This window comes from Pseudopodoces humilis, chromosome 5 (genome assembly GCF_049639895.1).
Source record: "Pseudopodoces humilis isolate 2021_Gansu_Grassland_sample_001 chromosome 5, ASM4963989v1, whole genome shotgun sequence".
Classification (NCBI taxonomy): Eukaryota; Metazoa; Chordata; class Aves; order Passeriformes; family Paridae; genus Pseudopodoces; species Pseudopodoces humilis.
In genome coordinates, this window is record NC_142204.1 from 20,170,063 (window position 1) to 20,197,399 (window position 27,337).

Here is a 27,337-nt window from a genome sequence, read left to right on the forward strand (position 1 = left end):
GCGGGCGCGGGGCAGGAAGTCCCGTGCGCCTGAGTCAGGGGCGGCCGCTGCCGGGGTCGGTGGCGATGGCGCTGGAGACGCTGTCCCCGGACTGGGAGTTCGACCGCCTCGACGACGGCTCTCAGAGTGAGCGCCCGCGGAGGGCGGGCCGGGTGGGGCCGGGCCGGCGGCGTGTGGCGGGAGCCGCCTCGGAGCGGGGGGAGGCGCGGGCTGAGCGGACCCTGCTCCCCCCGGACCGCCCCGCTGCATCCCCGCCGGCGACGGGAGGGAGGGAGGAGGAAGCAGTCAGCTCAGCGGGGGCTGAGCTCAGTACCCCTCCCCGGGTCCCCCGCGGACCCTGCCCCGCGCCCCATGCCAGCCTGCTCCCCCTGCGGCCAGGCCTGCGGGGCTGGGCGGCCGTCGTGACCGCCTTTGCTCCCACCACCCTCTCCGTAGTTGTCGGGGTTGTTTTGGGGTGGGGGAGTGGCTTTTCCAGCCCTTTCATCCTTTGCTTCCTCGGGGGAGTTGCCCGCGGTGCCCCCCGTGCGGCGGGGAGGGCCAGGCTGCTTGTGCCACCCTCTCTTCCCTTGCACGAACCGGGCTTGTCGTGGGGACCGTGTTTCTTTCCTTCCCGGACATTCCTCGTGGCTCACAAATTTCTGCAGTGTCTTCCTTGGTTATCCAGAGAAGTCACATCAAGATATGCTGTGAGCAGTTAGTTGTGCCCAGCTTTCATTGGTACAGGCTCGCTGTCACGGGAGGCGGGCGGTCACTTGCAGTATCACTTTTAAAATATAATTGAGTAAGATCTTGCGATGCTGAAGTCTCTCACGGTGGGCTCGTGTGTCTGTCAAATTCCACGTTTTACTCAGCCTGTGGAGGTGACCTAGTTTCTAAATAGGGAACTTATATGGTTGTCACACTATAATACACACTGTAAATTGAACTGTGCCAAATTAATTGTACCAGGTGTTGCTGTGAAAATATGTCACTCACGGATGAACTGTTTCACGTGAAATGTTATCCCAAGAGATGATACTGTTTATGCCATGTTCGTTTAGTCTGGACTTGAGTGGAAGTACAGAGAAGAGCTTTTTATCAGTTCTCTAGTTATGGAAAGGAAAATGTAGCTTTTACTGAAAATGCTCGATCTCCACTAGTTTGACCAGGACATAAAGTGCAAGTCCAAAAAATTTACATGACTTAATATGCCCTGTTATCACCATCTCGAGGGTGAAGAAACAGTGTGAACTTCCATTCAGAACAGCACACAATGTTCTAGAGAAAAGCCAAAGAAAAATCCTGTGACTTGAAAAGCATTTTTTGTTCTTGTTGTCTACTTTCACTTTGTGTCACTAATATTTGGCAGTTACAACTTCCACAATTGAGAGCATAGGACACTAAGCAAGTCTGGTTTGTTACATCTCTGTCCTAGATAGGTATGGGTATGGCACTTGCAAATCCTGCTGCCAGTGAGTGATACTGCAATTTTATGGAAGAAGTTTAGATTAAGTTGAGGGATCTGTGCTACTGAGTTCTCTCTTGCACTGTTCCAACTATAATGCTTTAGTTTTATCACCTGAGGAGAAACTAAATCAAACGTTATTGTAAACACGTTATATCTTATGAAGTATGGGTGCTGCTTTGAAGAAAAGGATGATATCTGCTTTCTATGATTTCATTTTCTTTCTCTGTACGGGTCAGTTTATTTAGGAAAAATGTTCTGCATCTTAGAAAGCTTCCCTCATCTTCAAGTAATTTTTTATTTGTGCAGCTCTGCCCATCTCTGGCTGGCTAAGAGCTTCCACTCTTGTCTCACTAAGAAAGTGAGAAATTATTCCTGTCTCTTATTTTATGGATTATCAGTACAAGGTAGAAAATTGATGGCTATCAATAATTAAGTATTTGGAAGTATTTAATGAGTTGTAGTGTTGCTGAAATGCATAATTTGTGTGCTGGAAAGGTGGCAGTCTGTGGATCTCTAGCAGAGTGCTTTTGTGAGGTTTTGTTTGAGAAATGCTCAATGTTCTTGTTTCATAGGGAACTGATTTGAACAGCAGTGCCAATTTCCTACTCTTCTATGACTTTGAAGTTTCTTCTGTTCTTCCTAAAAAGCCCCAGTAACTGACAGTCTTTTTGTGCTTAGTTTGTCTTTTGTGTGAAGGGAGGAGATATTGACTGGGGAAGTACCAAAGCATTCCTCTAAATGTCTCCCCTACTCTAGATTTTCTAGCAGTAAAGCACTGACATGGTAGCTGGTTAAAATCCGTTCAGCAGGGCTGTGCATCTATCAGTGTTTTACTGGTTTGCTGCAGCAGAGCTTACAGAAGATGCCCTAGGAAGAACCTGAAGGATGAGATGGATTTGATGGAGTAGAATAGTACGATGAGACAACTTAAGGGCTACACATCAGTGCCTGGAGTGCTGCTGCTGAAGAGTGTTTTGTTCACTTCTTCTCCTATGTGAAATTCAGTCTCCTGATCTTGACAATGCCTGTGCACTGTCTAAGCTTCAGGTACCGCTTGTACTCAATGGCATTAATACCACTGATGCGGGAGAGTGTGCTGTGCTCCTTGGGTAGGCTTTGCAGTTGGTGTGCCTTTATGGTTGGCATTGCTTCTGCTTTCAAAGTTCTATCTTCAAATTAATTCAGGTCTTCACTGCAGTCATTTCTCCTTCTCAGTCTCAACCTCCCTGTACATAGTGCTTTTCATCTTTTCCTTGTCAATTTGTCTTTATTCATTCCTCCCTTTCTGCTTGGTGCAGTTTCTCAGATATTTTCTTTCTGCAAAAAATGTTTCAATGGTAATTGATTCAGCAGTGCTCTCCCACTGAAGTAGCCATCAGCTACCATTTGGCTCAGTTGTTTGCAATGAGGAAGAGTAAGAGGTTGAATGTGCAGCATAAAAGAATATATTATTTTTAACTTTCTAGGCCAGTCTACTCGCTGAAATGTGAAAAGGGCACATACAAAGCTATGTGACAGCTGAATTCTTGTGTAAGAAAAGTTCAGTTGTTCAGCTGACCTTCATTCTCTAACTTTTTATAGATAATCCTATTTTCAACAAATAGCAGAAGATCTCAAGCTGTTAGATTTGTTATCTAATTATGGGGAAGACACTTTAGTCTGCACATGAAAAAGTATTCTACTTCCTGAGTGTAGAAGCCTTGTACTGTAATAATTTACTCTGTGGTTCAGATTGTGCAGCTAAATCAGTAATTGTGTATAATTTGGGGGAGGAATAGGGAGCATCTTAATATGGGAAATAAAAAAGATTGGGATAGAGAGCATGAAACTTTGTTTTGCATTGCTTGCCTTTAGATTTACTTCGCTGATTGAAACCACTGTTGCTGGTGTTTGACCAGCTGAATGTTAGCCTTTGAACCTATCTGTCCCTTTAAACCTACTTGTCCCTGACACTAAGAGAGCTGTGCATTTCAATGCCCAGCAGAAGAAAAATTCTGCCTCTCTGAGAGGGGTGAATTTGAAAGTGGGAGGGAATGACTAAAAGCCATAAGCTTTCCGTGTAATGCTCAGATAACTCACTGAGAGGTACCAGGGAGAATGGAAAGAGGATTGCTGGAAATTCAGCTGCTACTCAGGCTGAATTGATTAGCCATTGCCTCGAAGTTCTTATATAAATGCATATGTACTGTTTCAGCTGATGGGTAGGGTCACCTGCTCTGTTGCAATTTCTACAGTAATTTCTTTACTCAGCACCTTATGTGATTGTTAAGGTCTTGGTTTAACAATACATATACCTTTAAAAATTTTTTTTCTGCATACTGCTTAGATGTTTGATACTCATCAAGTAGTATTCAAATTTCTTTTAAACCAACATTAAGATATAGGATTGTTATTAAACAAGTAAGAACTTTATCTTATATCTGCATTGTATTAAAGAAAAATGCCACAGCAAAATGAGGAGTACAGGGCTAAAGCTAAATAGCAACCAATTAAATGTTTTTTAATACCATTTTTTGATGTTGTAATTTACTGAATTTTCTGTAAAACTGTACAAATGTTATCCATTGTCAGAAATTCACGCTGAAGTGCAGTTGAAGAATTATGGAAAATTTCTTGAGGAATATACATCTCAGCTGAAGAGAATTGAAGATGCTTTGGATGACTCTGTTGGAGATGTTTGGGACTTCAATCTTGATCCCATTGCTTTAAAGGTCATCATATATTTAATATACATTGCAACTGTTACTTTCCCAGTTTGTCCTTTCCTTCAAAACCTCAGAAGTAAAAGCTTGATGCATTTGTGCTCTTATAATTTTGACTTTTGTGTTTGAGAAACCTATCCAATACTACTTCAATTGTCAAGTAATTAATAAATTGGTGCATATCATATGAGAAGAAGTTTCCATATTATTATTTTCTAGTCCTTTGGATGCTAGCAGAAGTTAAATGAATTTCTAATTCTTTATGTGTTGGGAAGGCTGGTTTCAGCAGACTTCTTCCCTATGACTGTTAGTGTTTTCATTTGGGGGCTGGGGTTCTAGGAGAGCTCACTAATAGTTGTAAAACTGCAGAGTAAACTGTGTGTGTATTTATAGGTTGTATTTTGACCTAATGGCTTTGCTACAGTATTGGCTGTTTTCTTGGCCACAAATTCCCTGTCCTCTGTGGAGCATTAGCTTTTCCTCTTCACTGAATTTGCAGACATAATTTAAAAATGCTTTTGTTGCCATATGAAACTTGTCTGTGCTGAAGATGCACTCTCAAGCAATCATCTATCTGAATAATTTGAATAAATTATTTGTAGGGCCACCACAGCACTGCATGTTTATGAACTAGTCAAAATCAGGCTGACTTAAATACAAATTGTCAGTGCCTGCGTACAGATGTATTTTCTCCTTCCCGTTTCTGGCATTTGGGATTATTAATTCATGTTTTAGTTTTCCTGAGCAGTTTTTCTCCTACATACACCATAGTGACCATACTTTTGCTTTTCAAGTTTTGTAAGTGAACTGTTGTAAATGCTATGCAATATACCTGGTAATTTGCCTGTCTACCTAGAGTGAAAGCAAAGGAATTCCTATGTAAAGATGAAAAGCAAAGGATTCCAGCAGTGCAGGTTGCCAGTAATGTGCAATTGTGGCTCTCTTGTTACTGACCGTATTTGAGATTAAACTGGGGAGGAATGCTGGCCTAGTTGGTGTGCTGGTTTTGCATTTGGTTAAATGTATTTTTGACTCATGTCTTCTGAAGTTGAAATTATTTTTCTTTTGTTTGATTGTTTTGTGATTTTTTGGTTTGCTCTTTATTTTAATTTTAGCTTCTGCCATATGAACAGTCTTCCCTACTGGAGCTCATAAAGACAGAAAACAAGGTAAGCACTTTATGCTCAAAGGAAGAAAAAAGTTACTCAACCTCAATCCAAGCCTATTCTAAACTTGTTTGTAATCTGTGTATTTTTCTTCCTCGCTTTGAGTCTAGGTTCTAAACAAAGTTATAACTGTGTATGCTGCTCTTTGCTGTGAAATCAAGAAGTTAAAATATGAGGTAAATTCAGCTGACTTTTATTATTGAATATGAAAGGGTTTGCAGTTTGGCAAGCTGATACATAGATTTATTTTTATCAATAAAGAAACAAGATATGTCTATATAATTTTTGTAGCTTGATTACTTATATCCTATTTATTAAAAAACAAATTTCTGCTTTTGTTGTTAGGCAGAAACTAAATTTTATAATGGCCTCTTGTTTTATGGAGAAGGAGGTAAGTAGCTCCCTTTACTGTAAAAGTATGTAGTTTTGTATTATTGCTTCAGGTTATATTAAATGCTACAATAACTGTAATTTTATTATATGGATACATGCTTTCTCTGTGATGCACATCAAATAGAGAACTTTGAGGTTATAGGGATATATGTTAGTGTCTTGTAGCTGTCCTGAGTTAGCTTAAGATGGTAAGGTTTATCTGTAAAGCCCTGCAGTAGGTATTGTTAGATTAATAGGAAATTTTGTTGCAGCCTTAATTATGTGGGGAGTGTGAGCTGCTGAGGTTTTATTAAATGTCTTAAATTAAATATAACTTGTCTACTGTAGCAGCTATTTTGCAAGGTATGGAATTTGGAAATGTTTTTCGTATGTAAACACATCCTAAACCAACTTATTTCCTTTTGGGACTAGATTTGACATTGGTTGTAGTAAAACAATAAATCTGTGATTTAATTGTAGTAAAACAATGAAACCATTAATAAATAACTTGACCAAAGTCCTGACCTCTTCACTTATGCAATTGGTATTCCAAGACAAGTTGGAGTGTGTTGATGTCACCTTCCAGTGCAGGTAACTCACACTCCATGTTTAGACTGTGGCATAAGATGGGCACAAGTAATTGTAAGTCAGTTCACAAATCATGAGACACTGCTTTAGGTGAAAGCTGATTTTTGTCTTGGAGTTAAACTGGTAACTCCTGAATGACTGGCCTTAAGCTTCCACCTTAAGGGATACTAGTGCGGGAATAAGCACAGATCTTGGTCATAAGGGATGTAAGAGAGTGTGACAGAAGTATCAGGGAATGTGAAATCTTTGAGCTTGGGACTGTTGACTGTTTATCATTCTTTTAAATGCAATATAAGATAACTATTGTGGTTAAGAAGCATGGAAAAGTGGGGGATTTGTTAGCTTGTTATGTGGGAAGTTTTTTGGTGTGTGTCTGGGTTTTTTTCTTTTTTTCTTAGCAGACTTACATGTCTTATCAGATATGGTTTTAAGTATTTTAAAATCATAGGCTGCCAAAATGATACTAGGAGATCCCTCAGAATTTTCCATGTCTCCAGTGTGAAAAAGAGTATAGCAGATTATTATAAAAGTTCCAGCAGCACTTTGTTCCTGATCGGTGTTGTGCAAGGAATGCTTGGAAATGGCAGGAATTGAGAGGTCAGCTTTCTGAGGGTTAGATAGGAATGCAGAAATTATGTTCTCTATTTCCGTATCCCTACTTGTAGCCTTTTCTTTGATAACAGCAAGCTTGCTTACTTTAAACAACTGGCAAACTTACTGCCTCAAGGATGGTTGAAATTTGTTTTAAACAAATACTATGCTGGCTTTTTCCATCTATGTAAAGAAATTTTTTTTCCCCATCTTGTCTTTGCAGTGGCTAGGACTAGTTTGGGAACTTCAGCTAGTTGGATAGGGTTTTTTTGGGGCATACATTAAGGAGATTAAAGGTCACATAGAATGTGTGAAGCTGAAGCAATGCAATGTTTAGTATCCTGTCCCAGAGCTCTGTGTTAGAGAAGTATGGAGACTCCTTTAATCTCTGACAGCTGTAAAAGAATATATTTTTTGTAGCAAGAAGACTTGCATTTCTCAAGCAGGTAAACTTACAATTTTAAGTGAGCTTTTCTTGCTCAGAGTGACCCAGAAAAAAAAAAAATCACAAGTCCGTAGTGTCTACCTGTTGTGACATTGAAAAGACAGTATTTTGTCAGGTGATGTTCAAACTGCTCCAGATGACTGAAACAGTTTGGCATGGCTGATGTAATTATTATATATCTGTGTCATACAGATAATGCTGTGAAGCTATGGTGGTAAACCTGTTCTTTTGTGCAGAAGGATATGTAGGAAAAAGAAAATGAATTCATTCTGGTTAATCATGTAGTACATTATTTCAGTAAAAAACATCTGGATATTTCTTGCAAGATAAATACCTAGTATTTTCATGCAAATTTCTTTAAAATGGAAGCATATGAAGTTACATAATACATATGCCTTTAAAGAATTATGGGGTTTATTCTTTTTTTTCAGATGAAGGAGACTTTTCCCAGCTTTGTATCTAATTTATAAACCATGTAATTTTTAATGAAAAAGAAACTTCAAAAATAAGTCCACCTTAGGAAAGCAAAATTAGGTTTTGAGACTCTATCAATACACTTATAATAGTGCACTCTACTAGTATGACAAATAAATGGCTTGGAGGGCAAGCTTCAATGTTAGCTTAACAATTACAGCACAGGCTTTAGAAAGTGTTGACAAATACTTCTCTTTTAAGCCACAGATTCCAGCATGGTGGAGGGAGATTGCCAAATACAGATGGGAAGATTTGTTTCTTTCTTGCAGGTAGAGTATGTTTTGATTGTTTGACGGCAATTAAAACCTTAATTTTACTTGCAAAATGGATTTAGCAGTCTGCCATATCCTGTTTGCTTTTTGCTGAGAGACATAGCAGTCATTTGATATGTTACTATGTTTTGCCTGCAGACCTGTCACATCCAGCTGACGTATCACACATTGTCTGGGGATTCTTTTATGCTTCTCTCTGGAAGTCTAATGAGAGAAGGAATTAGAATTTACTTTGAAAGATTTCAGTAGGAGAAGATAAATTGAGCTTGCTTTCATCTGATGTAAAGATAGCTGTTTTTATCAGTTTGGTTAGCAAGTTTTAGTGTTCATTGAACATTGGAAATGGGTTAACTGTTTTATATGTTGGGTTTTTTTTAGCTGGTAGAAGAAAGCAAAATCAAAGTATGTACCTGAAAAAAATTGCTCATGTCTCCTTCAAACATTTTTGGAAGAACACTTTTTTTTATACACTTTGGTTGTTCAAGATCCTTTGCATGAAAACAGGATCTGTTTTTATTTTGAGGATTTCCTGTGCTCTTGGGTTTCAGGCTATTGTGCAGGTTTTTTGCCCTTAATATAACTTAAGTGACTGTCCCATTCCCAAAAATGTTTCTATTTTTATGCAATATTGCTTGTAATGAAGTAGCTGTGGTGAAATAGAGAATATAGAGGAAGCTTCCAGAATGTTTAAACAGATTCTGGTTTAACAAGAGTTAAAATTCCCGTTCTGATTCTGCAGCATGGCACTAATCATTTACTGTGTCATGACAAGACAAATGCTGTAGGAAGTAATTTCTCAACTTCCTTTACCATGCTGCAGTGCAGTGAATTGTTAGGATCTGTCGGGTTTTCTTTCCCATTTTCCAAGCTCTCTGTCTTACCAACTTTGTAGGTTTCATCCTTCATTCTCTGTTTTGCTTATGAAGTTTGTTCTTTATCAGCAGTTGGATTCACCTAAATCCATTCAGTCAGTGTTCTAGATCCCTAGATTAGGAAATTCCATTCTGGTCAGTGTTATAAGCATAATCCCAGGGGTGTTGTGAAAATACGAAGTTGACATATGACAAAAAAAATATGACAGGTGAAAAGTTGCTTTCGTAGAGCTCATGATTTATTGCCTGTTCTGGGCTTTCTGGATTAGCTAGATGCAGTAGCCTCAAATTTTCTAGGTCAAAAAGATTTTTAAAAACATTATCAAAATAGTGCTCTGAAATATTAGTTTAAAATTACAATCTTGTCTGTATTATGTAGCTGCTAATATGCATGTGCTGTTGAATTGGACTACTTGCCAGAAATTTTAAAATGGCAGCTGGTGCTACCTCCCCATGAAACATGATCTCAGCTGTCTATTAATCCATTCCTCTAGAATCTGTTGGCTTATTTCAGCTGCATTTGTTAGAGCAGTACAAGTATAAGAAGTAATGTTTGTGAAACATTACTTTAAACATTACAGTGAAAACTGGTGACTAATAGAAGGCAGAAGCCCAAATAAGATCTATTTTTGATGGAGAAGAAGACAGAATTCATCTATTAGCCAGTCTCCTGGCAGGCTTACTGTTCAGCCAGTGTGGGCTGTCTGTTATAAAGCCATCTGTGTGCAGACTGGCTAGACTCATCACACCCTTCCCTGATGGGATTTGTAAAGTAAATTAATGAGCAGATATTACTGTGGTTATGGGAAACTCAAATTAATTTGTCCTGTTGTTCAAGGAATACTGTGTTACAATCCGTTATAGAAATTAAGATACTACTTTACATGGTCAGAGTTGACATGTTCATACTCATTTTGTGTTACATAACCAAGCCTAAGTTCTGCCTTCATCAGGAAAACCTTTCAAAGACATTGTCTTTGTTTGTTTTAAAGCAGTGTTCTGTGGCTTATAACTCTTACTGTAGGTACAGGCTTCTGTGGTAATTTCTAATTTGAATTTGGCTATTACCAGCATCCAGAGAGACTCTTAAATCTAGTGGGGAAGAAGCACAGCTTCTACTACCAGGGATATTATCCTTGAAAATACTTGGGCTCTGTTGTCAAGTCACTTCTTGCTGTCTTTGATAAATTGAACCAATAGTATAAAGTGCCAGAGTTGTACTGGAAGCTTGTGTTTGGCAGTTTCTTAGCTTAGTCCTAGATGCTGTTTCAGAGCTATTAGTAGGATGTTTTCCATCCTTCTGTAGATCTGTCCACTGACTTGGGTTAGGGATATAGCTGGAGCTTTGGCTGCATGTTCTGTAGTTTATGTTCAGTGTTTTTGGTGCAATGGCATCTTGTGTATGAGGAGGATCTATACATTTATATGCATTTTATTTTCTTGTATTTCAGGAGCTGTCTTGCTTTGTTACCCGATGTTATGAAGTGGTGGTGAATGTAGTGCATCAGCTGGCTGTTCTGTATACCAGCAACAAGTAATTATTCCCTAAAATGCTGTATTGTTATTATGTAGAGTTAAATGTATTTATTCTATTCTATCTATTTTGTTTTTCTATTTAAGGCATGGTCACTTTTTGAATATTGTCTAGAGATAGACTGCTTTGCCATGCAAATTAGGGCTTCATAAATGGTTATGGAAATAGCTTTGTTTTATTTTCAGAAAAAATAGTGCTTATATGTAATGAGATGCAAGGATGTTATTGTTTGTCATTTTTAGTCTTTGTTTGAAAAATATTGTTAATTCTTCATCCTTGTTCTGTTTGAGAGGTTCTCCCTGTTGGTTGATATCTAGCTTAAAAAACAGATAATTTCTACAGTCTATTTTGAAAATGTAAGTCTTAGCATATATTCTTCATGGAACAGCCATGTTTTTAACCCCTGAAGTTTATCTTAGTAAGGGCTGTTTGGTTTAGCTCCTTTGAAAACTGTGAGGAAGCTTTAGTTCTGAATTGGATTGTTGAAGTTAGGTTTGAATACCTTTGCAGGACTCTTGATTGCTTCCTCTTCCCCCAATAAGATAGCATCATTCTTCTCAGTTCTATTTGTTGCTTTTATTTTTGGCTTATACCACAGCACAAAGCAGACTTCCTTGTGTGGTGCTGGATGTGTAGCTTGGACATGGCTTGATTAAATACAAAGTGATTTTATCCTCTGGGTGTGTTAAGGCTATTTGCATAACTGAATTGTGAATTGCTGACACACATGTGCATTGATTACACTTGGTGCTTTCAACTAGTCATGTGCTGTATCTTCCAAAATACAGTATTAAATTTCATCAGAGCATTCAGATTTCACATAGCCTATACTTTTAATCAGGTATTGAGGTTCTTTTGTTTCCTGAAGTTACTATGTTAATGAAGAAAAATGTACCCCAGGAAACAGAGAATGCACCATTAATACAGAACTGACAAGTATGATCTGTTCTAAGGATTAAAAAGACATTAAAATATTGATTTTATTTACAGGAATGCACCTAAAATTATAGAGACATCTGGAGTTCATTTTCAGGTGGGAATGATTTGGAACTCTTTTGCTTATGTTAATATATATAGGTCTTGATGATTAATCGTGAGAAAAACACCATGAAAGTGACTTTTGAGTACAGCTTTAAATTTAAGTGTTTTATTTTATTAATCAGCTTTTTCTGGCCTTTATATGGGAAGGCCTGGTGTCTCCATGTCTGTCATAGTCTAAATTTCTTAGCAACAAAGTGTTTGCATGCTCCCTTATTGCAATGTGTGCCTCTGCATACAGACAAGTTTTAAAATTGTGTCTTCAGTGTCAAAATGGATCAAGGAATTTAGCTTGTGTGCAGACACCCCTTTAATGTGCCTTGTGTCTTGCATCTTTAAGCTGCCAAACCACAAATTCTCCTGTTTAACTCTCTAGCTGATATCTTGTGGGTTGAAAATATATTGAGTGGAACTGAAATTTTGTGTGCCACTTAGGACTGCAGTAAACTTTCTAATAACTACTTTTTTTTTTTTTTTTTTCTTCACAAACAGGCAATGTATGAGCACCTAGGAGAGTTGCTCACAATCTTGATCACTCTGGATGAAATAATTGACAATCATGCCACACTGAAAGATCACTGGACCATGTACAAGAGGTGTGTCTCTGATGTGAAAAGTACTCCCACAGTCTAAAAGATAAAAGTATATGCATCTATGTTCCAAGAAAGTCAGTGTAGGAACATGGATTTAGGTAATCTCTCCAGAAATTTCAGTGAAAAACAGGGCTAAGCTCCCACAGTGTCCTTCTAAGGGCACCAATAAATATTTTGTGTATTTGAGTATGAATGTTGCATTTGCAGTGCAGGGTAAGCATCTTGGCAAACAGTGTAATAGTTGGTGAGGTTTAAAGAATATTCAGTAAAAAATTTAGCTGTGTGAAGAACTGAGCTAAGATTATCCTTGTCTATATTGATCATGGGAATGGGTGTACAGCCTTAAGAAGGGATGGTATCAAATAAAAGCTGAAGAGGCAACAATTATAAAGCTGAATTAGTGGAATATTAACTCTATCCTTGAAAACCAAAATAAATGGAAGTTACTCAAATGCAAATTATTTATACAGACCCAGTGTATTTTTTCATGTGAGGTTTTTTTTTTGTTGTTGGTTTTTTGTTGTTGTTTCTTTGGTGGTTTTTTAATGTTTGTTTGTTTGTTTTTGGTTTGTTGTTTTTTTTTTTTTTAATTATGGAATTGCTGTTAAGGGCATGAGGAGGGAATAAAAATCTCTTATCAAAATAGTGCAGGATATGATAAAACTGTGACTATATTTTAAGTGTGATGTATGTGTGTCTTCCACACCTACCCCTTACAGGCTGCTAAAATCTGTCCATCACAACCCTTCTAAGTTTGGGATTCAGGAAGATAAACTAAAGCCATTTGAAAAACTGCTATTAAAACTGGAATGCCAGTTACTTGATGGAATGATATTTCAGGTAATGAACTTAATATTCCCCAGTATGATAGAGGAAGCTCACATGAAAGCAACCCTCTTTGCAGAATGATTGGTTTGTTTGTTTGTATTTTGTTTTTGTTCCGGTTACAGTGATGTGTGAATTTGGCTCTTGCATCTGTGCCTGGGAGAAAAAAGGCTCTATTGTAAGATCCTCTCTTGCTCTTCTCATCTGCTTGAACTGTGCCAAGCTTTGAATGGTAGCAGTAAATGCTGACTGTTTTGCTGAACTAGAGAAACACAGACAGCTTGGCATTAGGACTGTGTATTATCAGAAATCTGCTTTTGTCCACATGATAGTGAGTAGCTTTACATAGCATAGGTCTTTACTTTAGCTGAAAATTAATTAGCTTCCTCGGTGTTCTTTAAAATATGCTGAGTGTGACCTGTCGTTCCTTATATATGAGACAGGTTGCTGTCATTAGAGCCCACTGTGGTGGGACATACCTCTGAAACATGCAGGGGCACAGGTGGATGAGAAGGATTTTATTATATTTTCAATACAGTAAAATTAAATGTCATACAAGAAGCCATCTCTTCAGAAAAGTGTGTACTACAGACATTGGAGTGGGATGTTGTGGCATGGTAGGCAGAGGATAATGTTGTTGAACCTGTTTAAATTAGAGTCAGTTGCTCAGGTTGTGCCATTACATCTTAAATGGCATAAGGGTAAAAGGGCTTGTTCTGTAAAAGCCTTCAAAAGGGAAATGATAGGTAAATAATTAATCACAGTTTGGCTTATTCTTTCAAAGGACATTGCTACCAGCTATCCATTTTTCATGTTATATTTCCATAATACTGTATAAGTGCAAAGATTTCATTATAGGTTTGAGACATCAATGGGATTTGGGTGGAATTTTCTCCTCCTGTCCTGGAAATGCCTCTTCCTAACAAGAAATCATTAAAAATATTAGCTGCAGTTCCAATAAAGACTTCTCTAATATCTTTGGAAAGTATGAAATGTCTTTCTATTTTTGGACTGTCGTGGGGTTTTGGGAGCTTTATTAAACTGCCAGCAGTAGTGTGTGATTTTATGCTGCAAGGTCATGAGCCACATCCTACAAGGAACTTGTGTGATAGTCTTGCTTAAAAGACAGTTAGTAACATACTATAATGTGATAATAAAAATACGCATCTAGTTTCTTAGCACTAGCTCATGAAATGGTTTCTTTAACAATACTCCTTAGAGGAAATAGGAAAATAAATAAAATGGGGGTTTGAATGTCAAGTGTAAGACTGTTTTAATATTTTCTGGTTTTATACTTAAAAATGTAAGTATAGTCAAGAATTTGTATGTCATAGAAGGTTAAGGCTTACTTTAGGTTAGTCTTAAATCAGTGTGCTCTTCCAGTATTCTCTTGAAAACCAGTACTCTTTTGATGTCCAAAACTCATGGCATTGTCTTGATATATTGATATTTTTCCCCCTTTTTACTCAGGCCTGTATAGAGCAACAGTTTGATTCTTTAAATGGTGGAGTGTCAGTGTCAAAGAACAGCACATTTGCTGAAGAATTTGCTCATACCCTTCGTACAGCTTTTGCAAACGTCGAAGCCAAACTTGGTAATGCAAGCTCATGTTTTCCTGCCAGCTTCACTGTTTCTTAAATTGTTTATATTGTTTGTGTAGGAGTAAAATTTACAAAGATGTATTTTTTTTCAGGTGAACCTTCAGAAATTGACCAGAGAGATAAATATGTGGGCATCTGCGGCCTCTTTGTACTGCATTTTCAGATTTTTCGGACTGTAGATAAGAAATTTTATAAGTCATTGCTGGATGTCTGTAAAAAGGTGAATACTTCATTCTTCTCTCTTTCAGTAATGAAGTAGATAATTTCCTGAATTGCATACTGCAGCACAGACTTGGGAAAAAAAAAGAGTCTGAAAACAGAGCTAAGAATTTTCTACTTTTTATAACTCCCCCTTGCCATTTTCTTTTAAAGATGCTCTAAAATATGTGCACTCAATAGCAGCAAGGTAAAATAAACTTGCCTTTTTTATTAAAATCTTCTCAAGATGAATAGGGCACTGAAGACAAAAAACTGAGTTATAAACACTCTGGTGCTGAATAAATGCTGTGGGTTTTAACTGTGGCTATAAACATCTGTTTTGGAAGACCTCTAAGTTCAAAGTTGACTGGTCTGTTTTCATATTGGATGGCATGAAGAAATTGTTAAATTCTCTAATACTGTTTAGAATCACTGAGAGTGGTTATAACTTTGCCCATAGTGTCCTTAGTGAACATCTAGGAAAACTTTTAACATCAGTGTAATACTCTATAGAAAACAATTACACAGAAATAAATTGAACTGTATAAACACTTAATTGTGTTTATTTCTACTTGGTACTATTTTCCCCTCTTTTTTTTTTTTTTTTTTATTCCTAGGTACCCGCCATTACATTAACAGCTAACATTATCTGGTTTGCTGACAACTTTCTGATTCAAAAGATTCCAGCTGCTGCCAAACTATTGGACAAGAAAAGTATTCATACAGTTAAAATACAAAGGGAGAACTTTCTACAGCAGAGGGCACAGTCACTTACCAAGTATGCTTCCTAAATACTGCCTCATGTTGCTATTTGTCAAATAGTTTTTAAGCATGTGGGCTTTTTCATTCAATGTAGTAGCATGTTGTGTGGTGTGTCTCAGGGCTGTTAGTCACTTGTTCACTGCAGCCGTGTGTGTGTTAGTGTTGCTGCAAAAATTTTGGTCAAAACTAAGCTGCTTTTCATGTCATGCTTTCAGCAAAATATATATTATTACACCGAAATAACAATGTTCCTGGCAGTTCTAAATATTTGTTTCAGTTATATCTGTTTCCACATTTTCAAATTCCCTTTTGTTTTTTAAACTAGTGTCTAGTAACCTTGGGCTGCTTTGTTTTCTATTAGGGCTCTCTGCTTTCTATGTGTTTATGGAGGTAAGTTGCTAGTAGGCTTATAGTGGAGATTTCCTCTGCTTGGTGATGATACTTTCTTTGCAAGCATTTCTTTCTTTGTGACTGTTTTTATTGCTTGTTTAATGGTCTTTGAAATTGTCTGTATTTGAAAAAAGCCTCTCTTGTTTTGTGTTTTGCATGTAGTGCACATCTCACTTCTTTCTCTTCTAAAATTCTTAAAGATGAGATGAAATATTTGTAGCTGTTAGTCTTAAGAACAAGTGACCTGCATAGGAAGATAACAGGGCAAAGGTTTTTATGTTTCAGAACAAAACATGAAAGCACAAGCTGAGGTCTGTGGAATGGCAGTAAAAGCTTAAATTTTATACGTTATCTTCCAACCCCGTAAACAAACTGGCAGAACTGAATTGGAGGGGAGGAGGGAAGGAGAAAAAACAGCTCTGTGTCTGATTCTCTGACAGATTATTTTCACTTCTGCTCTGTTTCTTTTTTAATCCACTTTTTCCTGGCCCTGATTCTTTCCTGGGCTTTAATTCCTAGGTAGGGTATAATTGCACTGCTTCTTTGCTTCTGGTCTTGGTATTAAGAAAAAGGTCAGAAAAACATCTTGGTATTCACATTAATTTCATAGAAACATAGACTCATTTAAGTTGGAGAAGTCCTGAGAGATCACCAATTGTAACTCAGCAGTGCCAAGTTCACCACTAAACCATGTCCCCAAGGCCCACATCCACATGTCTTTTAAATACCTCCAGCTATGGTGACTCAATCCCTTCCCTGGACAGCCTATTCCAGTGCTTGACAGCCCGTTTGGTGAAGAAATTTTCCTAATATTCAATCTAAACCTCCTCTTGTGCAGCTTGAGGCTGTTTTCTCTTAGCCTGTCACTTGTTATTTGGGAGAAGAGACCAGACCCCACCTCACTAAAATCTCTTTTCAGTGAGTTGTAGAGAGCAGTGAAGTGTGGGCCTCCTTTTCTGCAGGCTGAACACCCTCAGCTCCCTTGCAGGCCTTATTGTTCCTTCCCCAGTATTGTTGCCCTGCTTTGTACACACAGTTTTGAGGATGTTGTAGTAGAATTTGGGTTTTGCATCTGCTGATTTGAATTGTGCAAATAACTTTTTTTTTGCTTGTTTACAAATCTTAGCACTGCCTTTAATAATTGGACTGTTCCCTAAATATGAGGACTCTTTTTAAAAGTGTGATTTTTGGTAACAGGATCAATGACCTAAATACTTTCCTTCTAAAACTGCTGGAAGTTGTATTACAGTGTCACAATTCTCTATTTAACTCTACTTAACCATTTAATTACAGCTAGTGTAATTCAAGCAGATAAACTTTGGTAGAATTATGTTACTTAAGAGCAGTCCAGTCTGGCATTGATGTAATGACAAGTTGTATTAGTTTGTGTGTGTGTAAGCAACAGAAGTTCAAACTGGAATAAAAAAAGTAGCACCAGTGTTGGACTTTTCTGTCTAGTGTTTAAAAGCATTTTCTAACCATTTTATCTAGCCTTTTAATTTAAGGAAGTGTAGTATATGCACTGCTATGAGGGCAGTATGTTCTCCTGAAAAGGAGATAATTTTTGACTCATTATACAGATATAATTGACAGACTAACTAATCCTTACCTGTAGAGAATTAAAATGTAAATGAGTATAGGGCTTTGATACTTTTGGGGAGGTGAGTTATTATTTTGGGGACTGAAGGTTTAAAATATTTCCCTTGCAAGATTTAAAGTTTTGGAAAGAAATAAGAAAATCTTCACAATATTCTTATTTGAAGTGAGTAACATTCTCTGTTTCCTTCCCCAGAGATATGCAGTCATATTATGTTTTTGTGAGCTCGTGGATGACAAAAATGGAATCTATCTTGTCCAAGGAGCAACGCACAACAAAGTTTTCTGAAGATCTTTCTAACCGCTGCAACGTCTTCATCCAGGTGTGCAATCTTTTAATGTGGTGATGCAGCAAACAGATGTTTTGGTGCAAGTTGTTGAACATAAAAAGAAATCACAGGAGTTCTATGATCGTTGGTGTGTTATTTCACAGTTTTGGAATTCTTATAAAGCTTTTAATGCCCAGTACACTTCCAAGAAAATCTGTAGAAGGTGTTTTGGTAAAGGATGTGGGGAAAGGGAATCTGACTAAATATTCAGTGGCTAGAGTTTTTGATTTTTTTCTTGATATATGAAATCAAGAAAGCTTTGTCTTCTCTGTAGTAAAGATTTGGGGTTTCTTTCCTTTTGAGTCATGAGGTACTTAGAATGGACTGAACCAGTGTCTATTTAGTTTTATTTAGGACAGTGCATACTCCCAGTAAAGGTTTTGTGTTGTTTATTGTGCTCTGCCTAGTGATGGTACTTTGCAAGAATCTTACTACGTTCCAAGACAGCTGGTTTTCTTTTGACCTACTAACAGCATGTAGTCTTAATGTAAGATGCATCTTATTTCTGAATTTATTTTTTGTTAGTTTTTTTAAGTATCTACCTACCTGACAGAAATTTGATGAGAATAGGTGTGTGAAAGAATCATGATCCTGAATCTTCTTTAGCTAAAGATAGGCAGGTACTAGGATCTGTGGTTTTTACATTTGAATTAGTTGAAGTGGTCTTAAAAATTTGCTTCATACTGAACTGAGTTTCCTACACCACTTGCTGTCTTTTCCTAGTCTCTTTTTCTCTTTTTTTATTGTTAACGCTTTTTCTTTGAAGTAAGTTTAGTAATTTTTTGTCATCTTGTATATAATTAACATTGTGTTTAAAAGCTTAGCATATATTGATGTAGAAATGATTGGTATCTTTATTGAGGGATGGACATCTCTGTTTAGAAAGTGTAAAACTGTGTAAATACTGTCAGTGTATTTGTTCCACAGAATCTGGAAGGTTAAGATGTTTTTGTGATGGGATGTTTCTTGGCGAGATGGGAATTGTTTGATGGGTTGGTTTACATAAGACTGGAATCATTAGGCACTGTGGTTATTTAACTCACTAACCTGTGTTTAATTGGAATGGCTTTAGAAGAGGTTAATCAGATGGTCTAATGAATCATAGGCAATTTCATAGTGTCTGCTAATAAAAGAGTCTCATTCAGCTTTGGGATCCCAGGCTTACTTAGTGTAGTGGAGTGGTGGGCTCTCTGTTGTGCAGGGGCAAAGGTTAGCTGTCTGTCATGTATGGAACAAAACAGAGCGCACTTATTTTAATGACACATGGGAATATTGATTATTAATTTTTCTTCTCCTTGTATTCATTCTATTGCAGGGTTTTCTTTACGCATACAGTCTTAGCACCATCATTAAAACTACAATGAATCTTTACATGTCAATGCAAAAACCTATGACCAAAACCTCAGTAAAAGCCTTGTGTAGACTTGTGGAACTTCTGAAGGTAGGTCACTGGATGAAAATTATTTATTTAATGTAGGAATTACAGAGAACATTGACCAAACATCCCATATTTTAAAAAACCAAAACTGTGATGAGAAGTGTTTTTGCGTGTGTGGCTTCTGGTTTGAGAGCAGTTTGGTTAGAGAGTAGATTTGGAAGGCTAGGACTGGGTTGGTGTGTGTGTTTGTTTTGGGGTTGTTTTTCATAGCTTCTAACTGGCTTCCTTAGTTGATGTCACAGAATGGTTGAGGTTGGAAGGGATCTCTGGGGATCATTGGTCCAGCCTGTGCCTGCTCAAGCAGACACCTGGAGCCAGTTGTCCAGAACTGTGTCAAGATGACTTTTGAGTAACTCTGTGGGTAGAGACTCCACAACCTTTCTAGGCAACCAGGCTGTGACAATGCTTGGTTACCCTCATAGTAAGAAAGTGTTTCCTGATGTTCAGAGGGAAACTCCTGTGTTTCATTTTGTTTTCATTGCCCCTTGTTCTGTTACTGGGCACCTCTGACAAGAGCCTGGCTCCATCTTCTTTGCACCATCCCTCCAAGTATTTATAAACAATAATAAGATCCCCCTCCAAGCCTTCTCTTGTCTGGCTGAACAGTACCAGCTCTCCCAGCCTTTCCTCACATGTGAGATGCTCCAGTCTGTGAATTACCTTCATGGCCCTTGGCTGGACTCTCCCGTATGTCCGTGTCCCTCTTGTTCTGAGGAGTGGTGTGTGGGAGATTGTTCCTCCCCAGATTTCACGTTTCTCCTGGTATCTTTTCCAAAAGGAAGATACTCTTTCAGGAGAACTTCAGAAAGCAGTGGTGAACAAAACTGAAAAAACCCAAACAAAAAAACCCCAAAACTTAGATCAGTCCTGAAACTTTTTAATGCTCCTGAATAGTTTGATTTTCTTGGTTTCTAAGGGTTAATTGTAACTGCTAGTAACAGCACATTACAAAATGGAAAGAGTCTGTATTTGCAGTGTGGATGAGTCACACAGCATAAAAGTAGATTGTAAAGGCAGCAACTTTGGTGATTTTGTGAACTAACGTGTTTTGGGATTGACTTCAGGCAATAGAACATATGTTTTACCGAAGAAGCATGGTTGTGGCAGACTCTGTGACACACATCACTCAGCATCTGCAGTATCAGGCCCTTCACTCTATCTCTGTGGCCAAGGTATGTAATCCAAGTTCTAGTAATTAACCTCCCTAATTAAGTATTTTTTAAAATACTGAGTTTAAATTAAAGTATTTTTTGCATTTTTTTTCAAAATCTGTAGTGTAATGCTGAATCATAATCCAGAGATATATAAGCTTTCCAGTAATTCCAAGCTTTTTCCTGGAAAACAGTACAGCATAGATGGTTACTATTTTTTGACCAAGAATGGTTCCTCTCTTCCTCTAAACTGCTGCAATTCTTTTCATCATCTTCCTGTGTTCTTTTTACATTTTATTTCTAGTGATTTTTCACAAAGTGACCTTTGCTTACCTCTTTTCTGATGCACATTCATAAAGCAATCTGTTGCAGGTCTAAGCAAACAGGCTGTTATTTAAATCTTTGTCTTCTTGGCAAAATAGCAATACATGATGACTTACAGGAGCATACTGTGGGCATAAGTTCTCTGTTTCACTGTAGGATAAAATGGCTTCTTTTGCTTGTACAACCTTGAATTTCAGAATTCAGGGCAAAGGGGAAAATGAGACTTTAGCATGGCTGTTCTGATGTATTACTGATTGGTTTTATTCTTTCACCACATCCACCAGCAGAATTACGAAGCATGTGTGCTACTGTTACTGGTGCAGCTATTAAACTTCCTTTTTATTTGGCTGTAATCTTAATTTATATATCTGCCATCTCTATATTTTCTAGGGTAAGCAAAAAAATAGTTGTACTTATAAAAAATTTATATACAGAATATATATGTATATATGTATAATGTAGCAGGAGTAGCATGAGCTGAAGAGGTTCCAAACTTCAAAGTCATTAAAAAAAACTACATCTTCAAACACTTCCTATATATATATAGATAGATTACTTTCATGAACTTTTCAAATTATATCTGTAATTACATTACAATTATTTTTAAATGAATAGAAATATGCTTAAACTTTCGTATTGAAGGATATTGAAAAGAGCGCTGGTGCGAGCAGTTCTTGATATTTTGACTACTTATCAGAAAATATGTAAAAAGGCAAATGTTGGTAAATAGAAGGATCCATTAGTATGACTTAACCTATGTTCATGTTGGCTGCACATATTCCAAGAGTACAGACAGGTAATATCACTGAATTGGCAGAGTGAATCTGGATTCAGTTAACTCTGTTCACAAAACATAACTTGTTTGCAGAAATACTCAATTTATGACAAGTCCACAAGCTTTGGGAAGAAGTAGTAAGCTATTGCCTTTGGGCTTAGATAACTTTCCCCTGAATTTCTGTGTCTTTTTGTCATCAAGAAAAGGGTAATTTCTGATAAAAAGTACAGTGAGCAACGCCTGGATGTCCTCTCTGCTTTGGTGTTGGCTGAGAACACCCTCGATGGGCCAAGTACAAAACAGAGGCGGCTGATCGTGTCCCTTGCACTGAGTGTGGGAACACAGATGGTAAGTGCCATGGTTGTTCCAGCCCTTCACTTGTTTGCTGGAGTGTCTTATGAAAAATATCAGCTTGTGATCTCATGTTTTGGTTTGGTTTTTTTTTTCCTTCATTTCTGCAGAAAACATTTAAAGATGAAGAACTTATTCCCCTTCAGTTAGTTCTGAAAAAACTGGACTTGATCAGTGAACTTACAGAGAGGTAAGCAGTGACAGCAGTTATAGAAGGCAGAATAGTGTCTTGGGGGAGCTCATTGTGTGAATGGCAAAATCTAGTCTCTGCATGCTGGTGGTGATTTTTACATGTGTTGTAGAGCAGGGATGGACAGAAAGAGTTCCAGAGTTAAGCCTGAAGCTTGCTTGTCTTTGGCAAATCATATTTTACCTGACAGGTGATTATTTAGAAATTCTGTCACTTTCCTGGGTGACTTGGTTTTATGATAAGCTGAAGTGTTCCCCTTAACGCAACCCCAAAATTTCTGAGTTAGTACCAGTCTGTTTGGGAGATTGGGCTGCTAGTTCACATGTGACACCATGTTTTACTGCTGCTGTAGTTACAGTGCACACTCAAGATACATCATGTTGGCCATTTGAAAACCAGGTCAATATGTCTGTTCCAAGTAGCTTTTACAGTGAGAGATGAACACCTTCAGTGGCAGACTCCTGATAAAATCCTTGGATAAATTTAGAGAAGTTTTATCAGGACAGGCCTGTTTCTCTGTTGACTCAGGAGAAATTGAGACTGTATGTTTGGTCTCTAGGGTACTAATTGCATGTAATAAGAAAAGTTATTTAGGACTTTGCTGTAATGTAAGACTTAAGTCTTTCAGAGACTGAGTTAACCTTTTCTTTAAAGCCATCACCTTTTATTTATAAAAGGCTAATAAAAAAAAAAGATAAATTCTTTAATAAAGAGCTTTCTTCTGAAGGTCAGTGCATCTGGAATATTAAAATAATGGTGTAAAACTTAGGCTCAAAATGCACTTGTCTTCAGTTTAAACACACTCACTGTGTTAGAAGAATGGTTTCTTCCAAACCTGTGTCTAACAATTCATCTTTTATTCCAGAGTTCGAGCACAATGTGACTGTTGTTTCTTGTACTGGCATCGAGCCGTCTTTCCAATCTACTTAGATGATGTCTATGAAAATGCAGTGGATTCTGCTAGACTACATGTAAGTAATAATGGTACAACTTAGTAACTGTTGTGACAGATTCAGACTAAGAGATGATAAACCTAAGACTGAAGCTCTTAAAGGAAAAGTTCAAAAAGCAAATCCCTGATTAGTACTGACTCAGACTTTTCTTCTCATTCTGGAGGATATAAAAGCAATCTTTGGTTTAAATCTGTCTATTAGGTTTTTTTTAAAATCTCAGGTTGCTGTTGTCAACTCTGTGTCCATCTGTCTCTTTGTTCCTCTCTTCACTCTTAATTTGAAATGAACACCTGCTAGACTTGAACATTAAAAGCCTTTGTTCCTCTTTGTCGTTACATATTTCTAAAGCAGATATCACTGTGTTCAGTGATTCTGTGTTGGATAGTTGTCCTGTAGCTTTTTCTACCCCTTGTCTCTTATCCCCTTGTTGAAGTACTGTGTACTTGCTGCAGATGTGAATCATGCTTTGGCATGATATTCCTGATAAAAAACATCTGTTCCAGGGTTGTACAGTACTGAAATGAATAAAGTGAGAATAATTTCTGATGAAATAGCTAATAATTAGGATCTTCAAGTCAGTAGGAAATAATACCTCAGATAAAGGACAGGACACTCCAGTTTGGTTTATGAAGTCCATTTTTAATGAAAATGAGAAGACTAGTGATTCTGATTTTTGTTAGCTTTGAACACTATTTGAGGTGCTGGTGACATATGTGTCTGTTAATATTAGATATTTTTTAATAAGTATATGTTTAGTGCACTACGGGACTGTGTACCTGCTATGATGCATGCAAGACACTTGGAATCTTATGAGGTGCTTCTGGAATGCTATGACAAAGAAATCATGGAAGTGCTCAATGAGGTAATTTGTTGTGGTTGGGAATTAAACATACCACTGTGCTTGAAATATCTTTAGCTCAGATTAACTATTGTAATCTATTACAATATTGAATTATTTTAATTGTAATTATTGTGTATTATTAATACACAATAAATACAATTAATAATTATGCAATTCTTATTAATAATAATATTACAATAGCCATTGAATTAGCTATTGTAATGTATATTAGCTATTATCTATTGTAGCAAATCTGATATGATCTGTAAAAATAGCACAGACAACTTCAGTGTGAAGTATTTTAATAAGTAAGTTTTTGGTTTGACTGATGATTTTGGTTATTTAAGACTCATTTTTAGTGGTATCTGTGTTGGCTGGGAACATGAAAATACTGCATTCTAAATTATGTAAGTTAACAAAACCTCAGTTACAGATTTGACTGTGCAGACAGAGGAGTGCTTCTTGTCAGATTAGCTTCTGTTTGGATGAATGCCTAAAATAAATGCTACTGTTCTTAGTGTGCATGCATGGCTTTTAGTAGTGAGGGATCTGCAAATGTAGATGGCCTCTTAACTGAATTATTATCTAGACTTATGAAGGAGGTTTGACAAAGAAAATGCAAATTTGGATTTCCCGAGTCTTAGTTTTTAACCTTTGAACTATGTTTTTTATTTAACTAGCTCAAGACAAAACATTACATATTATTCAAAAATCAGACCAAATTTCTTATTGCATGACTCTTCCTCACTGAATTTGTTCTTACTATTTAGATAGATAGCCATAAGCTTAGTTTCCCTTAAAATGAGAAGTGAGAATACTTGAGTGTGAGTTGTGTTAAACTTCCATGTGGAAGTTTTAGCCATGTAAAAAATGGCATTTGGTAGGTAAACCTTTACATTTTCTGAGCTGTGTAGCTTTTTCTTGCTACTGTGTAGTAGAACAAGAACATAGGAAATCAGTATCTTTCTCGTTCCCAAATACTTATTCACTTTGACTTGTGTGGCCCTACCAGAGCAAAGCTTTCTGTAAATGGACACTGAAGATGACTCTTTTTTTTTGTGGTTTGTTTTTTTTTGTGCGTGTGTGTGTGTTTGGGGTTTTGGTGGGTTTTCTTTTTTTTTTTTTTTTTAACTTTCTTGAACAGCACTTGCTGGACAAATTGTGTAAAGAGATAGAAAAGGACCTGCGCTTATCAGTTCATACACACCTGAAGCTGGATGACAGAAACCCCTTCAGAGTTGGCATGAAAGACCTGGCTCATTTCTTCTTTCTGAACCCAATACGTTTTTTCAATCGATTCATTGACATAAAAGGTGAGGAGTTAAACATTTGCTTGGTTCTGTTGTTTTCATCTCTTATACTTTGGCTTTGTATAGCTTTTCACTTCTTTCCACACTTTCCTGACTAAACAGGTAGCATTATTTTACTTCATCCTTTTGTTCACAGCTTATGTAACTCATTATTTGGACAAGACCTTCTACAACTTAACGACCGTAGCTCTTCATGACTGGGCCACCTACAGTGAGATGAGAAACTTGGCAACCCAACGCTATGGTTTAAATATGACTGAGGCTCACCTTCCCAGCCAGACTCTGGAGCAGGTACAGTGCCCACAGGACAGGAATAGAGTTTAAACCATTCCATTGTCATACCACTAAGTCACTGAAATTAAAGTATTCAAGAGCAGAGGCCTGTTTGGAAAAAATCACCTTTAATTTCTAGTTGAATTGTGAGGCAGGATCTTTATCTGCCTTTGGAGATCACACTGATATCATTTAATGTCCTGCTGGACTTGTATTGTTCATTTTTTTAACATAATGAAATGAATTGAATATGCAAATTCAGAGAATGTTTTCTTGAAAATTCAGTGTCAGCAATTTGGCAAGCAGTAGATCCAGAAAACTGTTGAAAGTCTGGAATGACCTTTGAGTGTTAGGTCTTCTTTCCTGGTTTATTGCTAGCTTTTCAGCAGATTCTGCTTAGTGATCATCAAAAGAAACTATTTCACAGGTTGGACACAGAGGACTTTGGGACACCTGTGAATTAGATTCTAGGAGAGTGCTTTAGAGACTCCTAAAAGCTGCTAAACATGGTGACATTCAGAATAAAGTTGTAGTGTCATCAAGTTAATGGTCAAGATATTCACTGTTAGAAGGTCTGTAGATTGCATAGTTTTGAAGGCTTTCCTTCAAAATTTTTAATGTATTGGATGTTTTTGGCAGTTTGCTTCATTCTCTCATTTGGGTTAGCACATGGGTGAAAGCTCTTAGAAATTGCCCTTTTTCAGTCATGTTTATGGTGGCTGTGTCTTCCTAAGCTGAAGGAGCACATAGAACTAAGATCTTCAGCTGTTTTTTTGGCCCAAAAGTTCTGTAGATCAATTTCTGTTTCCAGCTTTGGTTTTCTGTTGGCCATTTCTGATCAGCACATTGTTACAAAGAATTAAACAATTTAACAACATTGGTTTCATAATATTCATTTTGGTATGAGCTTTACTTCAAAGCAAAGACACCCCATACTTCGTAACACCCCAGCCTCAAAAGCCTGATAAAATCCCTGGCACAGCTTGGAAATAGGGTATATAAATGAAATCATCTCTAGGCACAATGATAATGAAGGGACTCCTTAGGGGAGAAAATGTAAACCATTGTTGTACAATATTTATTGTAAACAGCAAACCTCAGTCTTTTATACAGGTTGGGTTAACAATATTGAAAATTAGCTAGTTGCTTATTTCTCTATAGACATCTAAATGTCTGTAGGAATCTCTAAGGCAAGGTTCTATATTTTAGAATCTGAAAAATACTAATCTCAAGATAAATCTCAAATCTCAATTTGTGGTTTTTTTTTGTTGTTTAATTGTGCCTTATGGAATAGGCTGGAGGATTCCTTACTTTCAGGGGAAGCTGGCAAAAAACAGGCAAGAGTGCAAATGCTAAAACATGGGCTGAGCTGCTTTTGTTCTCCTCTATGCATTATCTTACAGACACGGAGCAAAAATCATTAAGAGGTTCTTCATTTTGCAAAGAAAAACACTGCTTTCTAAATAACCTTCAAGTAACTACAGAAACAGTATTTCTGCACCTTAGTGGTTAGGTGTGTCAGTAGTTCTTGAGAAGTTTTATAGTAATTCTTAATAAATAATACTGTTTCAGGGTCTGGATGTTTTGGAAATCATGAGAAATATTCATGTTTTTGTATCCCGCTACCTCTACAATCTGAATAATCAGGTAAGGTATATCCCACACTTTTCCTGACATTTGGCTCCAATTTGAAGGGATTGCAAAATGTAGAGTGGAGTATATGTAAGAAAAGCCCAGGCTGAACATGCATAGTGAGAGGCTGTGAAATAGTATCAATACTCTAGAGAAACATCTTGGGGGATGCTATGGCTTGGTCTCAGAGAATGTTTTGTAGCATATTTTGAACATGTTATTCCAGTGGGATCACTGCATGTCAGTTTTCTGGTGAAGCTAGAAGGCAGCAAGGATAATTTGCTGCTGTATAAGAACATACTAA

At 37.3% G+C, this 27,337-nt stretch overlaps 1 protein-coding gene across 6 annotated transcripts in view; it reads left to right on the plus strand.

Annotated features, from left to right (window-relative positions):
• The window catches only part of WASHC4 (WASH complex subunit 4), a 52,335-nt gene continuing 24,998 nt past the window's right edge, over window positions 1-27,337 (plus strand). For 5 of the 6 annotated variants that reach the window (XM_088054721.1, XM_014256866.2, XM_014256867.2 and 2 more), the window contains exons 1-23: window positions 1-126; window positions 4,019-4,158; window positions 5,265-5,318; window positions 5,426-5,491; window positions 5,661-5,706; window positions 7,987-8,054; window positions 10,381-10,463; window positions 11,454-11,496; window positions 11,994-12,097; window positions 12,814-12,934; window positions 14,390-14,513; window positions 14,613-14,740; window positions 15,336-15,496; window positions 17,663-17,789; window positions 19,111-19,236; window positions 20,298-20,405; window positions 21,685-21,831; window positions 21,945-22,024; window positions 22,890-22,995; window positions 23,723-23,839; window positions 24,963-25,131; window positions 25,265-25,419; window positions 26,974-27,048. In XM_088054721.1, the coding sequence (XP_087910847.1) occupies window positions 66-126; window positions 4,019-4,158; window positions 5,265-5,318; window positions 5,426-5,491; window positions 5,661-5,706; window positions 7,987-8,054; window positions 10,381-10,463; window positions 11,454-11,496; window positions 11,994-12,097; window positions 12,814-12,934; window positions 14,390-14,513; window positions 14,613-14,740; window positions 15,336-15,496; window positions 17,663-17,789; window positions 19,111-19,236; window positions 20,298-20,405; window positions 21,685-21,831; window positions 21,945-22,024; window positions 22,890-22,995; window positions 23,723-23,839; window positions 24,963-25,131; window positions 25,265-25,419; window positions 26,974-27,048 (2,409 nt within the window). In that variant the 5' untranslated portion in view covers window positions 1-65. The remainder of the gene's footprint in view (window positions 127-4,018; window positions 4,159-5,264; window positions 5,319-5,425; window positions 5,492-5,660; window positions 5,707-7,986; window positions 8,055-10,380; window positions 10,464-11,453; window positions 11,497-11,993; window positions 12,098-12,813; window positions 12,935-14,389; window positions 14,514-14,612; window positions 14,741-15,335; window positions 15,497-17,662; window positions 17,790-19,110; window positions 19,237-20,297; window positions 20,406-21,684; window positions 21,832-21,944; window positions 22,025-22,889; window positions 22,996-23,722; window positions 23,840-24,962; window positions 25,132-25,264; window positions 25,420-26,973; window positions 27,049-27,337) is intronic. The other variant, XM_088054722.1, reaches the window with a different exon arrangement.